The 14605-nt window shown below is 39.8% G+C and overlaps 1 protein-coding gene across 2 annotated transcripts; it reads right to left on the bottom strand.

Annotated features, from left to right (window-relative positions):
• Positions 1-1087: 1087 nt before the first annotated feature.
• rad51ap1 (RAD51 associated protein 1) lies at positions 1088-8296 on the bottom strand. Of its 2 annotated transcripts, none has more exons than XM_004548353.3 (9): positions 8037-8296; positions 7896-7942; positions 5781-5910; positions 2538-2644; positions 2372-2455; positions 2152-2286; positions 1880-2065; positions 1662-1802; positions 1088-1563 (listed from the first exon to the last, which is right to left on the bottom strand). In XM_004548353.3, exons 1-9 carry the CDS (start codon positions 8051-8053, stop codon positions 1436-1438), a joined length of 975 nt encoding a protein of 324 aa, XP_004548410.2. In that variant the 5' UTR covers positions 8054-8296; the 3' UTR covers positions 1088-1435. The 2 variants fall into 2 exon arrangements, with proteins under 2 accessions (XP_004548410.2, XP_004548411.2); XM_004548354.3 differs by having other exon boundaries at positions 1662-1799.
• Positions 8297-14605: the final 6309 nt, after the last annotated feature.

The following is a 14605-nucleotide window of genomic DNA, read 5'->3' as shown; positions in this document are numbered from 1 at the left end:
GCTTCATCGACACACTGCTTCTTTTTATTTTTGGTTTAGTTTTCATCGTTAAAACTGCCACACACAAGAGAATACAAATTATTGTTGTCATAGCAGTATTACAACTGTGCCTTTTAATTCCTGGTATTCAAACTTAAGCCAATACTGCTTCTGTTTGGTTGGTATACTGGATGTTAAAGACTTCTTAATATATTTGGCAAACATTGAACAGGGAAGGTTAGGAAAGGCATCCTGTGTGTTAAGTTTATCCACCTTTGTGTATTCACTTTTCAGCCATAATTCTCAGAGTCCCAGAGGCACTGACACGTGACTGTTTGTTATGGCCCTAGCAGGCCTGCACATTGTATGAGTGTGTGTTGCCTCGCTGTTGAGCTCAGCTGCCACTCAGCCACCAAAGTTTAATGGCCTGGGTCAATTAGTAGAGCTATAGTGCTGTGCTTTGTTTCAGGGTTAAACCTTGAGATAAGTGTTGCTTTTTATGCTACTAGTAAGTAGTTTGCTGGCAGCAGAAGAGTTATGCTCTTTCTGTGGTGACCTTTGTAACAATGATGCATGTGCACAGACAATTATCAACAAGCACATTTGTGAGTGGATGGCAGAGGATGAGGATAAAATACACCGTTTGGGAACAACAGTCATGTGAAACCATACAGTAGTACACTCTTATTTATTCAAAGTAAGTAAGAGGGAAAGTAGAAGCTGCACTTAATTAATGTAAGCACCTCTATAAAAGAGATTTTGGAAGTTTGCTGATCCAGCAGCCTGTAAAGCAATAAAGTACTTTCTTTTTATGCATCTAGTGAAACAAAATAACTACAAATGGAATTAAGGAATTACAAACAACATTTTTATCACAATGCAGGCAGTGTTTATCGTAAATATATGACATTGATTTTCAAAAGATATTCCAGCTTGCTGTAGCCATAAATAATACAGTGGTACTAACTTGTAATGATGCACGACTGATGCACAGGCATTTCTAGAGGATTATGTAAAAGGTTATGAGGCGCTCTGTCAGTCATTTTTGGCTAAATGTGTGCAGTTTTAGAAAAAAAGTTAACAAGTGTGGAAAGATAGCACACGCATGTAACCTGTTTTTATATGTTTATTTAAATGTATGTACAAGATTTACAAAAAATGTGCTTTGAGTGGAGGTAACATGTCAGGTAACAATTCAGGACCAAAAAACGAAAAAAAAAGAAAAGAAAAGAAAAGTGACACTTCAGACATGAACTCACACTTTCAGAATTTAACCTCAAACAGCATCCAGGGGTAAGAGGACACCCTTAAGCTCCATCAGCTTCAAGGTGAAGACCCTCTCAGTATTGTGCATTTTGTATCACACTAAGAGAAATTAATATTTAGAAGTCTCTGCGTAAAAATAACTGAAAACTTTAAAAACCACAACATGACCTGACCTCTGAGGTCAGTTCAGTCAGTGGCTTGCAACACTAGGGTGCAAAGGTTTGACTCGAACGAGGCGGGAGAGCCCGAGCCGCAGACCCTGACCGGGAGACTTCACTGCTGGACTCTGGGACGTGGAGGGACTTTTTCCAATTTGAGCTGGGAGGAAAAAACAGAAATAAATTGATAAATATGTTCAATTGAGTTAATTTTACAGGAACATGTTCCAGCTGTGCTGCTGTTTAGTCATTCAGCACCTGGTGGGTTCCACTTGGGCATTCTTCCCGCTGCTGGGCTCAGGGAGGCTGCATGCTTCGATGTGCAGCCTGTGGAGGATGACGCAGGTCTTTTAGAGGCAGGTTTGGCCGTTGGAGGTGTTGTCACTGGGGTAGAAGCTGCTGTGAGAAGGAACAGCACTCATTCAAATGTGAAATTATGATTCGCAGACAAAAGCTGATGATCCTCATGGGCTTACCTGCTGCTTGCGATTTAGGCTTTGATGGTTTTGATGGTTGCTTTTCTTTTTTAGAAGCAAGAATCTGTTTGTTTTTTTCACTCTTTGTTGCTTTTTCTTTCTTTTTAGTCTTGCTTGCTTTCTTTACTTTGAACTCGTCATCTTCGCTCTCAGATGGTTCACTGAAATCTTCATCGCTTTCTGAATCTGCAAAAGCATTATTGTTACTTTAAAGACACAAAAAGAAAGACGAAAAATGGATACAACTACTTAAAAAGTTATGGCAAAGTAACCTGGTGTCAGTTTGGGTTGATAGTCATCATCATCATCACCATCCTTGTTTTTCAGCTCCTCAGTAGCTTTGTAGGCAGCCTTTCTCTGCCTGGCAGGGGCAGGCGACCCTTTCTCTGATGTGATTTTGTCCAAACCTGAAGAAAACCCATAATGATATTAAACAGAGGGAAGGAAATCAAATCTTCAACTACATAAATAAATAAAGCTGCTAGACTTTACCCATAACTGCACCATCCACACTGCAGTTGGACAGGAGCAGAGAAGCTGGATCTGTGTTTTCATCTACTGGAAATTTGACATCTCCTGGATAAATTTATCAAGAAATTAAGCCAACATCCTTTTGATCACATGAAATGTATTGATCATTTTAAAGAACAAATCATACCTCTACTGACATGAGACTGGTCCTTCACTTCACCTGCATTATTGAGCATGGAGAGCGTGATGGCTGCTTCGAGATCCCTCTCATACAGCTTTTCGTCCAGTGGCTTTCTGCACAAATGAATCAAGATTCAAGCCATGTTAGAGATTTTCACCTCTGAGCATTTCTAATGAATACAACTGATAAAAATGTAAAAGAAAAGACTACTTTTTGGTGACATTTTTTTATTTAACTCAGCATAATCAACATTTTGTTTTAATTTAGCGATTATCCCCACTGATAAGCCAGTCATCATTTTATCAGTGACTTTGAATGGCTTTACTATTCAACCACCTTAATGAGTTAAAGCATCACAGCGAGGCTTCAACCCAAACATTTATACGCAGTCTGCAGTATATTCTTTAAAAGTGACTGCTTACTTTCAAGCTGACTGCACACCCAGTGCACCTCTCAATTAGGGCTGGGCGATATGGCCTAAAATCCATATCACGGTATAATTTGAAGCATGTGCGGTAACGATATATATCGCGATATATTCTTTTCTTCTGTGTAACGTATTTTACACACTATAAGGCACACTTAAAATCCTTTAATTTTCTCAAAGATCGACAGTGTGCCTTATGTATGAATTCTGACCTCGAACCGATTTTATGTAGTACACGGCACATAGAAATCTGTCAAAAAATGTTTTAGTACGACTTTGGTAAGGTATGAAGGCACATGGCTTGATGGATTGCTGGAGCATTACGGCTGCCGTAGTCAGGAGCCTCACGCAGTTTTGCCAACTCCTCAGTAAGGAAAATCACTATTGGCTGACCGAAAAGTCGCTAGAAGTCGCTAAATGACGTCATCGCCTAATTTGCATAATAGGTCATGCTAATGTAATTGCAACCTACGCTGTTGGAGAGAGAAATAACATTGTGGAAGAGAAAGTGAGTAAAAAATGTCCTAAATGCATTTAGAATTTATTAACTACAAATTAAATTTCTTTTAGGAATTATTGTTTTTTAATGTCACAATTCCAACCCTGCTCCTTTATCCGGGCTTGGACCAGCAAAAGTGACCCGAAATTGGCGCTCTGGTGGAGTTACTTTGTGTGTGTGGGTGTGTGTTTATTAGTAGTTTTAAACCTTGTGATCCACAAAACTGCATAACAGTAAAAGAAGAACTGACTGCGTTACAGTCAGTGCGGGAGCAGCGGCTTCGCTCATGCGCGATTCATTTGCAGTTTGGACGCATAGGTGTGAACATCTCCTGCCCTGATAGCAGCGGGGGGAGGACTATCCTCCGCCTGTGAGCGCTTTGGCACGGGTGAGGTGCCCACGGCAATCTTCAGTCAGGAGAACAACTGAGATAATCGATCCACAATACGAAGTTAGTCATTCATATACTGCAACAACATGGGAACAGAGCAGCTGCGAGAGAATTCAGCATTAATGAATCAATGGTACGGAAGTGGAGGAAGCGCAGTTTTTGGCTTTCCCCATATTCCAAAAGTGCTTCGTCTCTTTGCTATTACTGTCGCTCGGCATAATTTGCAGATGATATTGTTTGCAGCCGCTGCAATGCTTTCGACCAAAAAAGGCGCAGCTTGATGACACCATCAACATGCGCTATCGCGGTAGAGCGGTATAGTCAAAATCTCTACTGTTGGCCAAATTTATATCGTTTCTACCGTATACCATTTATACCGCCCACCCCTACTCAATCTAAACTAACAGTGATGAACTCAACATCAACACATAATTTTGAACAAAGTTATAATTTCCACTGCTTATCTCCAGCGCTTAGCTACTCATCTCAACAAAATATGAACCCATTTTGAAAATCTATTAATGCATTGGCGCTAGACCCGAGTAGCTTTACTTTTGGACTGGTATTTCTTTACATATCATATCTACACCTACAACAAAAGACCAAAAATCTGTGAGTTTAATCCTTTTAATCATCATGTGGTGCAATATTGTCATTGCTAGGGCCACAATGACTGAGATTAAAATAAGCAAATGTGGACATTAGCTTGTTAGTATTTTACCTTACAATATAAATCGCCTTGAGGTGACTGTTGTTGTGATTTGGCGCTATATAAATAAAACTGAATTGAATTGAATTTCAAACCATAAGACCAGTGTTTCTCAAAGTGTGTCCTGCAGCCCCCTGGTGGGCCTTGAAGGTAGTGCAGGTAAGCCAAGAATCTGACCTAAATACTACGTTATTCTTAAATGTTGGGCCCATTTTGGATCTTGAATGCATCTTATAGTTCATTGTTAGTGAACAAAAACTATACTAGTGTTACCAGCTGTAATTTCAGAGGATCAGCTAAAAGGAAACACTGCACAGGGCCATGTGATGACCATAGGCTTGGGTGGGCCGCTTAACATTTTTGGGCTTCAAAATGGACCGCGGCCATCGTAAGCTTGGGAATGGCTGCATTAGACAATGACGCACAAAATGAATTATGTTAAACTATGAATTTGGTCGGTGTGCAGGTTAGTTTGAAACAGGCTGTTTGCAGCACAGAAGCACTCTCAGATTACGATGAAAACGTTACATAAACCTATCCTCTTTAAATGCTGTTCTCAACATTGCTGCCTGTAACTCTATCTTTAAACTCTCTCCGGCATGAAAAAAAAAGTTCCTATACGCGAATACATTAATACAGACTCTCCCTGTGCAGCCATTATCATACATTTACGGTACTGTGCTTGTGTCTGTTTGTAAAGATATTTGCCTACTGACAGTAACCAATGCAAACGCACTCCTATACATGCCCACTTCATGCTTCTCAAGGTGTGTATCAACCAAATGCTGACGAGCTGAGAAGTGGGCCAAAACAGGGAAAGGAGCGACAAAGGAACGCAAAAAAAGAAAAGCAAAGGTACAAGATGAAAAGCAAAGACAGTGGCTGCAGTGGACACTTGATTATTTTTAATGCTCAGCTTCACTTCAGCTCTTTTGTGCTTTAGAACTTCATTCTTAGCAGATAGCGGATTAACCAAGGGCAGCACAAGCAAGAGTAACCCACAGAGTGGTGGCACCACCGCCCCCTGCAGGTAGATAGGTAACCTGTAGCTGCCTAACGGACTGAAGCAAAACTTCCCAATATTGCAGGATATACACAAGTGGCGCGCCCTCTGCTGGAAACAAACTAAACAGCAGTAAAACTGGTAACATTTATTCACAGCAGGTTTCATGAGCCCTCTTACCTGATTGTCACAGCCAGTGTCAGATTAACTCGCCACCTACCTGTTCTTCTGGCTTAATTGTGAGGTGGCCTCTTGACTGGAGGACTTGCTTAATGATTTCTTCTGTTCTTGTTTCACATCCTCCCTGACCTTTTTGCTGGGTGGGGCCTTCACACAGGCAAAATCCTCATCTATCACAAAATGAGGACAAAGATACCATTTTTAAGACTGGAAAGGGAGTCCTTTGGATTACACATGTGCACCCTACTGTACTACAGGTTTCCTGGAATTTAAGAGTCTTCTGCAAAGCAACAGTATCTAATAACACGTTTTTTGTTGCAATGTCTTTTTCCTGATCACACCACTGCAGTGACTGCGATTTATCAAGTTAACACGAGACATCTAGGCAAGGCAAGGCAAGTTTATTTATATAGCACAATTCAACAGCAAGGTGATTCAAAGTGCTTTACAGAGACATTAAAAAACAAATAAAAAGGATGATTTAAAATGGAAAAGAAGAAGAAGAAGGGAACAGTAGATAAAATCAGTAGTTAAAATGTAAGTTTTGAAATTTAAGCTTAAAAGTAAAATAGTGCGGATTTGGTGCTTTATTCAAATGCAGCTGAGAACAGGTGAGTCTTCAACCTGGATTTAGGTTCATACTGGGTCAGGAGGTCACTGATGTATTTTGGTGATAAACCATTCAGAGCTTTATAGACCAGCATCAGAACTTTAAAGTCTATCCTCTGACGGACAGGCAGCCAGTGTAAAGACCTCAGAGCTGGACTGATGTGGTCCACTTTTTTGGTCAGAGTTCTGAATGAGCTGTAGTTGTCTGACTGATTTTTTAGGTAGACCTGTAAAGATGCTGTTACAGTAATCAAGCCTACTAAAGATGAATGCATGGACTAGTTTTTCCAGGTCCTGTTGAGACATCAGATCTTTTATCCTTGATATATTCTTGAGGTGATAGTAAGCTGACTTTGTTATGTCTTAATGTGTTTTTTTAAGATTAGGTCTGCATCCATCACTACACCCAAATTTCTCTCTGGTTGGTGGTTTTTAGGTGTATAGATTGAAGTTCTCTGGTGACCTGTAATCGTTTTTCTTTGGCGCCAAAGACTATTACTTCAGTTTTGTTTTTGTTTAGCTGGAGAAAATTGTGGCACAACCAGTCATTAATTTCCTCAATGCATTTCCAAGAGCCTGTACAGGGCCTCGGTCTCCTGGTGACATTGTGATATATATTTGTGTGTCATCTGCATAGCTGTTATAGTTTATACAATGTATAGTAAACAAAATGTAAAGATCACAGTAAAACGTCCAACAGATCCGTCATAAAGATGTTAATATTTCTGTGCTTATCAATAATATATATCATAAAGCAAGTCATTAAAACTTGCATAAAGTTTTAATTTATTTATCTAAATTTGTATGCAGTTCTACTTTCAGTCGCTCCCTTTAAGGGTCTCCACAGCAGATCCGACCCATCTCACACTATTCCCAGCATCCTCCTCTGTCACACCAACCCTCTTGCATGTCTGCCTTCACTACATCCACGAATCGTCTCTGTGGCCCCCACCCCCTCCCTTCACATTTCTAAACCATCTCAATCTTGTCTCCATACCCTCAACCTGAGCTGTCCCTCCAATGTACTCATTTCTAATTGTATCCATCCTTGTAACTCCAACAAAAATCTGAGCATCATCAACTCCAACTCCTGTCAAAACCATACTTGCATCTCGCAAACCTTCCCTTTCACTCTTGCTGCTACCCTTCAGCCACTCGTCTCCACCCACTCCACCCTACCTGCACTCTCTTCTTCACCTCTCTTTGCTTTAGAAAACTGACCCCAGGTATTTAAACTCGTCTACCCTCACATTCAGTTTCTCTGTTTCTATCCTCTGTAAAGCACTTTAAATTGTCTTGTGTAAATTTGCCTCGATTTTTCTGTTGATATAGAATAGCAGTCATATCTTTAGTATATTACACACATTTTGATACTAAAGACTAATTTCAAAGCGGTGTAATTTCGTTTTTGAACGAACCTACACGTCCTTGTGTAAATGCTTTATGTAAGATTATAAAATGATGACATGATATGCTATGCTTTGCTATTTCTTTATCACACTGTGGATCAAATGGGCCAGGATAACAGATTTTCAATTTTACTCACCATCATCGAAGTCCTTGGTCTCACAGTAATTCACAGTCTTTGTCTTCCTGTGTGTCAACAATTAAAAAACAACAACAAACAAACAGTTTTTAGCATCACCAGATCTAGGTTACCCAGGCATCGACAAAAGCAGTAGCTTACCTAGATGGTCGGTCCATAGCTCGCTTTTTAGTCAGCTAACAATAACCGCATTGATACGGCTAATCAACACTACTACTCCCTCCAGCTGCGTGAAGGCTTTCGATCTCCACACAATAACAAAGTTAAAGTGTCACTTTTCGTGAACTATCTGTAAACTGGACTATCCGTAAACTATAAAACTTTAGTTACACAAGCTTAACGTGAGGTACGTCGGTCCCCCGAGCTCTCAAACAGCCCGCCTGAACGGACCAGAAGTGACGTCAATTGTTTACCAATCTACCGGAAACCGGAAGCAGATTCGTTTATTTCTAAACAAAACAAAAGAATACAGAAGAAGAGTCAGTTTGCGGCAACCTGTTTTAATCTTTAAAATCAGAAATAATCAGAAAGCAATAGACAATTTTCTGTTTTTCTTTTTAACTCGTTTTTTTTAAGGTGTCGAATCTGCTTCACTCAAATAGCTTGGCGCAGCTTTGCTAAGTTCGCCCGTCTAACGTTTATAAATGGCTTGGTACTGTGCAAAAATCTTGTGCCACCTCATTTTTCTCTATAGTTTGATGTGAAATGTGAATAGATACATCAGTTTATTAAAACATGTGCAAACACACGTGCAAATGCCGTATATAAGGCAAAACAGAGTTTGAAAATCAATATTTGGTATGAGCACCTTTATTCAACACAGCCTGAACTCTCTTAGACAATCTTTCTTGTTCATTCTTCGGGAATAGTTCTCCAGGCTTTGTGAAGGCCATTCAAACCTCTTCTTTGGATGTTGGCTATCTTTCGTTGGTCCCACTCTGTTTCAGTAATGTTTTAGCCCGGGCTCTGGGAATCCATGACCTTTCTATCTAGGTAAGATTGGGATTATTGCCATACTGAAACATTAAGCTGTTGCCAATCAGATGCTTTCCAGATGATATTGCAAAATCTGACAGTATTTTTCTGCAATTATAAGTCCATCAATTTTGACAAGATCCCCAACAGGTTGAAATGCAGCCCTAAACCATTACAGCCTCCACTGTTTTACAGATGGCTGTAGACTCACTGTTGAACCTCAGTCTTAACCTCCTTACAACAGTTCCAAAAATTTGAGACAAAAATTTCACATTTGCATTCATCACTCAATCAGGCCTGTTGTCACTGATTTTTAGTGCAGTTTATTTGTAATTTGGCATACCTCAGCCTTTTCTCCATCTTTCCTTAAAATAGCCTTATACAGCTGCCCTTTCACTGAGACCATTTCTGATGAGGCTTCGGTGAACAGTAGGTGGATCAAATGAGGGGCCAGATGCGTATCTCATCTTTGCTGGATTTTTTTCTTGTTTTGTAAGTACGAGACTTTCAGATACAGGTTGAAATGCAACCAGTTTGTCTCCAGTTAAATGAATCGGAAGAATCATGTCAAATTCAAATTCAAATTTTATTTGTCACGTACACAGTCATACACAGTACGATATGCAGTGAAATGCTTAGACAACTGCTCGTGATCTAAAGAAAAAAAAGGAAAAGGCTATGAATAAGATAGGAAATAAATATGAAAAATTAAAAAGGGTATATTTAACTAGGAAGGAATAAAATATAAAAATTAAAGTTAAAAATGAAATAACTGTGCAACACAAATTAGAATGAAGGGTAAATTTAACTGGGAAAGAATAAGATAAAATATATAAATTAAAGTTGAGAATAAAATAACTGTACAACAAAATACACAATACACAGTATAGAACTATATAAGAATGTATGAAAGAAATATAAATGATAAAAGAAGGATTTTTTGTATTTCCTTCTTTTTACAAGGTGGATCTTTGCTCTTGCATGTACATGACAGCTGATACTGGGGTGTAACTCAAACTACAGCAAGTAAGTAATATAACAAATTACTTTCTACACAGAGTAAATAAGGAATCGAGTTATGTCTTTAGGAATGATTAATAGAAAGGAACTCAGAGACTGCAGTTGTGGTTCTATTGTGTAGTTAAGCCAAAATTCGATATGCGAGAACTAATCAAAGATTGCAGTTAATAATGGATTGCATTTATATAGCGCTTTTTGGGACCCCTCAAAGTGCTTTACAATACCACTATTCATTCACTGGTGAAGGCAAGCTACAGTTGTAGCCACAGCTGCCCTGGGGCAGACTGACAGAGGCGAGGCTGCCATATCGTGCCATCGGCCCCTCTGGCCATCACCAGTAGGCGAAGTGTCTTGCCCAAGGACACAATGACCGAGACTGTCTGAGCCGGGGCTCGAACCGGCAACCTTCCAATTACAAGACAAACACCCAACTCTTGAGCCACGATCGCCCCTCTAAGCCCAAGACTAAATGACCCAGGTTTACAGTAAATATAGTGACCTGGACTTTTCCATCAGTTTGTGTGAATTTTATAATCCAGTAGACAGACAGGCAAACAAAAGCCATATTTTTACCCTGAAAAGGAAGTCTTAGGTTAACGTTTTTCTTTTTCAGTGCACTTGCAACAATTTGAAGAATTCTGCTACAGAGAGCTGACAAACGTCTTTTTTTTTAATAAATCATTTAGACAAGAAACTGGTTCAGTCTAGTCCGGGATTAATGCAGAAGATCAGCGCTTAATTAAGCAAAAACTTTAGGATCTGAAACTTTAGCTTTTGAGACTTTGGTGTAACATATGCTACCTGCCACCTTGTGTCTTGCTTCCCTTAATATGCCAAATTAGTCTAAAGTAGTTATTCATTCCACACCTACAGTACCAGGCTGCCAAGCCTAAGTTTGCACAAGTGCAGATGTAGGTGTGTGTGGGGGACTAGAATGAAGAAATAAACATCACTTACTTAAAAATATATGTGACTAATATCTTTTAAATGGTCTAAAAAAGTGTTTTTAAACTGTCATCTGTGCTAAATATATTTCAGATCAAATACATCTCTCTGGAAACTTGTGGTTTCTGGATTGCATCTTAGCCATCATCTTGTATGAAAGTTAACTTTGAGGAGTCATTTCTGCTTCTTCATTTGCAAGCAGTGACAGTATCAGTCGTGTCAGACAAGTTACCAGCAGATGGCAGCATAATGCCTTCTGGTCTTGGTTCACAGAGGTACAGACTCTGACTGGCTGATTGACATGAACCTGACATGTCCTCTGCTACTCAGTCGCCCACACTTAGGGCGGAAGCAATCACGGCTCCCTCTAAAGTGCAATGAAAGTAAAATCCCTCCATTTTTACTGCACATTCAAGAGAAGGGCAGCTGTCCCGAGGGTTGTCATTTTCTAGTTTGTGAGTGGGTGGCTGTCGGCTGCGGTTTGTCACACAGTGGACCTTCAGGAACAACCAGGGATGTGATGGTCCACTCCTTTGGACCCAGACAAGGGAGGAGAACATGCATCCACGGGGCCAAAAGGCCCTGTGGTCACGCATTCCTAAACTCCTCCAGCACTGCCTACAGCCACGACTAAAATATCAGATCCAGTCATGCAAACACTGCGGTCACAACATAACGCTTCCATTCACACATATATACATGCTTATATTATATTTATTCCGGTGCTACTAATGACAGGTTGAGCACACCCCTGCATTCTCATAAAATGCCGAAGTTAATCCTGAAACGACAGTCACGTTTCTCTGGCACATCTACACGTATACATCCGTTTATAACTGTAGGAAATGTTTAGAATATATGCTGCTACAGTTAAAATTACCACGTCTAAATCCTATATGTTCCCAAACAAAGTCACATGACCGCTAAAGAGGGAAAGACTGTTACATAAACTAAAGTAAAAGTAGAAATATCCTGTTAGTGAGTTTAGTGGCAGTTATATGGGTTTATATTGTTAAGCTATGTGATGATAATTTGTCTTTAAAAAAGGTAATACTCCACATTTGTGCATGTTTTAGTGGTGTACAGTCTGTGAATTAATCTCAAGGTTAAAATGTCAAAAATGTAAAACATAAAGATAATTATTTTGCATTTTAGACTGCAGTTATAGTCGCTCTAATTCATAACAAACCCTGTAACAAAGCCCAAACTGAGTAACTATTTTACAGCAGTTGGCTCTATGCATGAAAGACATGAGTAATGAGGTCCAGAGGGACAAGGGAAATTTGGGGTAACTGTTTCTCAAATTTACTTATGCAAATTAATCCTTGTTAGATTTAATTTGTGGATTATGTAACATATTTAAAAATTCATAAAGATTGTTTTTTTTCTTTCTCTGGCAACACTAGGCAGCATTACTAGGCTATTTTGGACCAAGGCATCCAGTTGGGTTTACTAGCCTAGTTGGCATCCGTGAGGTCATCAGTGGTCTTAATTTCAGCTTGTTTGTTGGAAGTGGTCAGGAGGCAGTTTCCCCCCCCCCTCAACCACTGATGTGAATGCCATCATTATGCGCTCTATAGCATCTCAGAGTGGTAGTTTGTGTGGGGCTCTCTGAGCCCTGCACCCATGCCCCTGTATGGTTGTTCCGCAGGTGGAGACTGCAGTGTTGTTATTTACATTCCTCACAGGGCAACGAGAAACTAGACTGCTTCTGCACTATTAAGATATTTTAGGAACGTTGAAAAAATATAGTGTTGCGCATGAATATGATTGAGTACTGCTGTTAATGTAACAGAAGTACTCCATAGGAGGTTATTTGTCCTTCCAAGCTGTGTTATTATGCTGCAAACCAGGCATATTTTTAGCTGCTCGTGGGGACAAAATGCTCTGTCTGAGAGAACATTCATAGGTCGGGGGCACCAATTAGTTACAAGCCTCAAACTAAATTTGTCTTGATGGGCTCTTAGTGTTTCGGATATCCGGCGTTGCAGTTGTGTCAGAGTGCTGTTTGTTATTGTAACCTAGAAATGGCCTTGCATCTTCAGACGTGGAGCGGCGGCGACCACAGCACTGCCACAGCAGCCACAGCTTTAGCCAGGGAATCAGAGTGGGCAGACAGATCTGTCAATCAGTGGCTTCCGGAGTTTGTTGTCTTAGACCTCGTCTTCTGAACTGCATGCTTTCACGGGAATTTTCACTTTTTTTGGTGTACACATGCGGCGGCCACAAAGCTAATTGCAAGGGAGATGAGAGGCCGCCGAGGTACAATCGTGAAGAGATTTTAGGACATGTAGGCTGCGCACACTGACACGGCAAACTGACATGTCAGTGTGTCCAGTTAAAAGTTATGATTGTTTAAAGCATTGCAGGATTAAAGGATCAGGCAGTGTTGGTTAGAGGATGTTAAAGGCTTGCAAACCTTTAAAGAAATAAAGCCAACATAAATCCTTTGTAATCTACACAAAGGTTATGGCTTTTATGAAGCTTTATTTTCATACTATCCGGTCACAAATTGACACCATATCTTTTATATTTCAGTGCATCTATGCTTGTGAGACTATTTCTCATTACTCTGGAATGGTCACTAGTCCAGCACAGGCCAAGAAAGAAACTGGTCACACTCACATCCACACCTATATGTCCAGTTTGGAATCACCAATTAACCTAACATGCATGTGAGTCTGTTCTTTGGGCTCTTCTTGGAAAACTACTTATAGTGGTAATTATGACTTGGATATTGACGGGAACACTTATTATAAGTTGGACAGTTTAGAAACTGGTAATTACGCTGAGATGACATAATCGCAGACAGTGTGGCTTTTGTTTTTTTAGATTTGTCTACTTGAGGGTTAGAAAATGGTGAAATATTTTTGAAAGATCGGTGACTTGACGGATGTAGCTGACTGTAGCAGAAAGAAATGAGCTTAGAGAAAGAAAAGCAAACCGGGCTTTTTCTTATTTCTGCTCATTAGCCATTACTACTACTGCTCAAATCTCCAACCCATGGGTAGTCATGGTTTATTCAGATTCCAGGTTATTGCAAGGAAGTTGAACTTATGAAATGCGTAAGATAAATTGACTTCCACGGGCGTTTTCCTTAGGATGGTACCGGGTCAGTGTATAATGCTGTCATGTCAATATCGAACAAAATCTCTGAGGAATGGTTCCAGCTTCCTCCCGTTCCAGCTACCACCAATGTGTACCTAATAAAGTGTCCAGTGAGTAATATAATGTTAAATAATCTCATAACATGAACTGAAAATTCTTGTAATCATTGCAGATGTAAAGCAATTTTTAAGTTTTGAAAAACAAACTCCTTTTCACATGCCTCCAACTAATTTACTTTGGAAAGGTTAACTTAAAAGATGTGTGAGACATTGTTCTTTACTTCCACCACTTAAGACAATAAATCATTTTAATGACTATAAATCGACTACATTTTCTTAGCTACATTATCTCGCTTTAACCTATTTACAAGTGTTTTGGTATTTATTTGTGCCCCCCTCCCCCTTTCTCCTGGTCCCACCCCATTTAAAAACTCCTAGAAACATCCCTGTCCAGCCCGCTTTATTTTTCACCTTTTAAAAAGCTCATGTCATGAGTCCAGCTCTGTTAATACTGAGTATCGAATCACTGGGTGCTTGGATGAGAGAAGAGCAAAAGCGGATTTCTTTTTCTTTTTTTAAAAAAAAAAAGTTTTTTACAAGTTCTTATGTGCTGAATCATTGTGACAAGACGTTTTCACTTGTGTTTTTGGGGCAGTGTTACTG

Source organism: Maylandia zebra, linkage group LG17 (assembly GCF_041146795.1).
Source record: "Maylandia zebra isolate NMK-2024a linkage group LG17, Mzebra_GT3a, whole genome shotgun sequence".
Taxonomy (NCBI): Eukaryota; Metazoa; Chordata; class Actinopteri; order Cichliformes; family Cichlidae; genus Maylandia; species Maylandia zebra.
Note: the sequence above shows the minus strand (reverse complement) of the source record. Positions and strands in the feature narration are given on the sequence as shown.

Coding starts and splice junctions, on each gene's coding strand:
- rad51ap1 (XM_004548353.3), bottom strand. Junction 2,066..2,151: donor TCAACCCAAACTGACACCAG/GTTACTTTGCCA, acceptor ATGCTTTTGCAG/ATTCAGAAAGCGATGAAGAT. Junction 1,803..1,879: donor GCCTAAATCGCAAGCAGCAG/GTAAGCCCATGA, acceptor TCCTTCTCACAG/CAGCTTCTACCCCAGTGACA.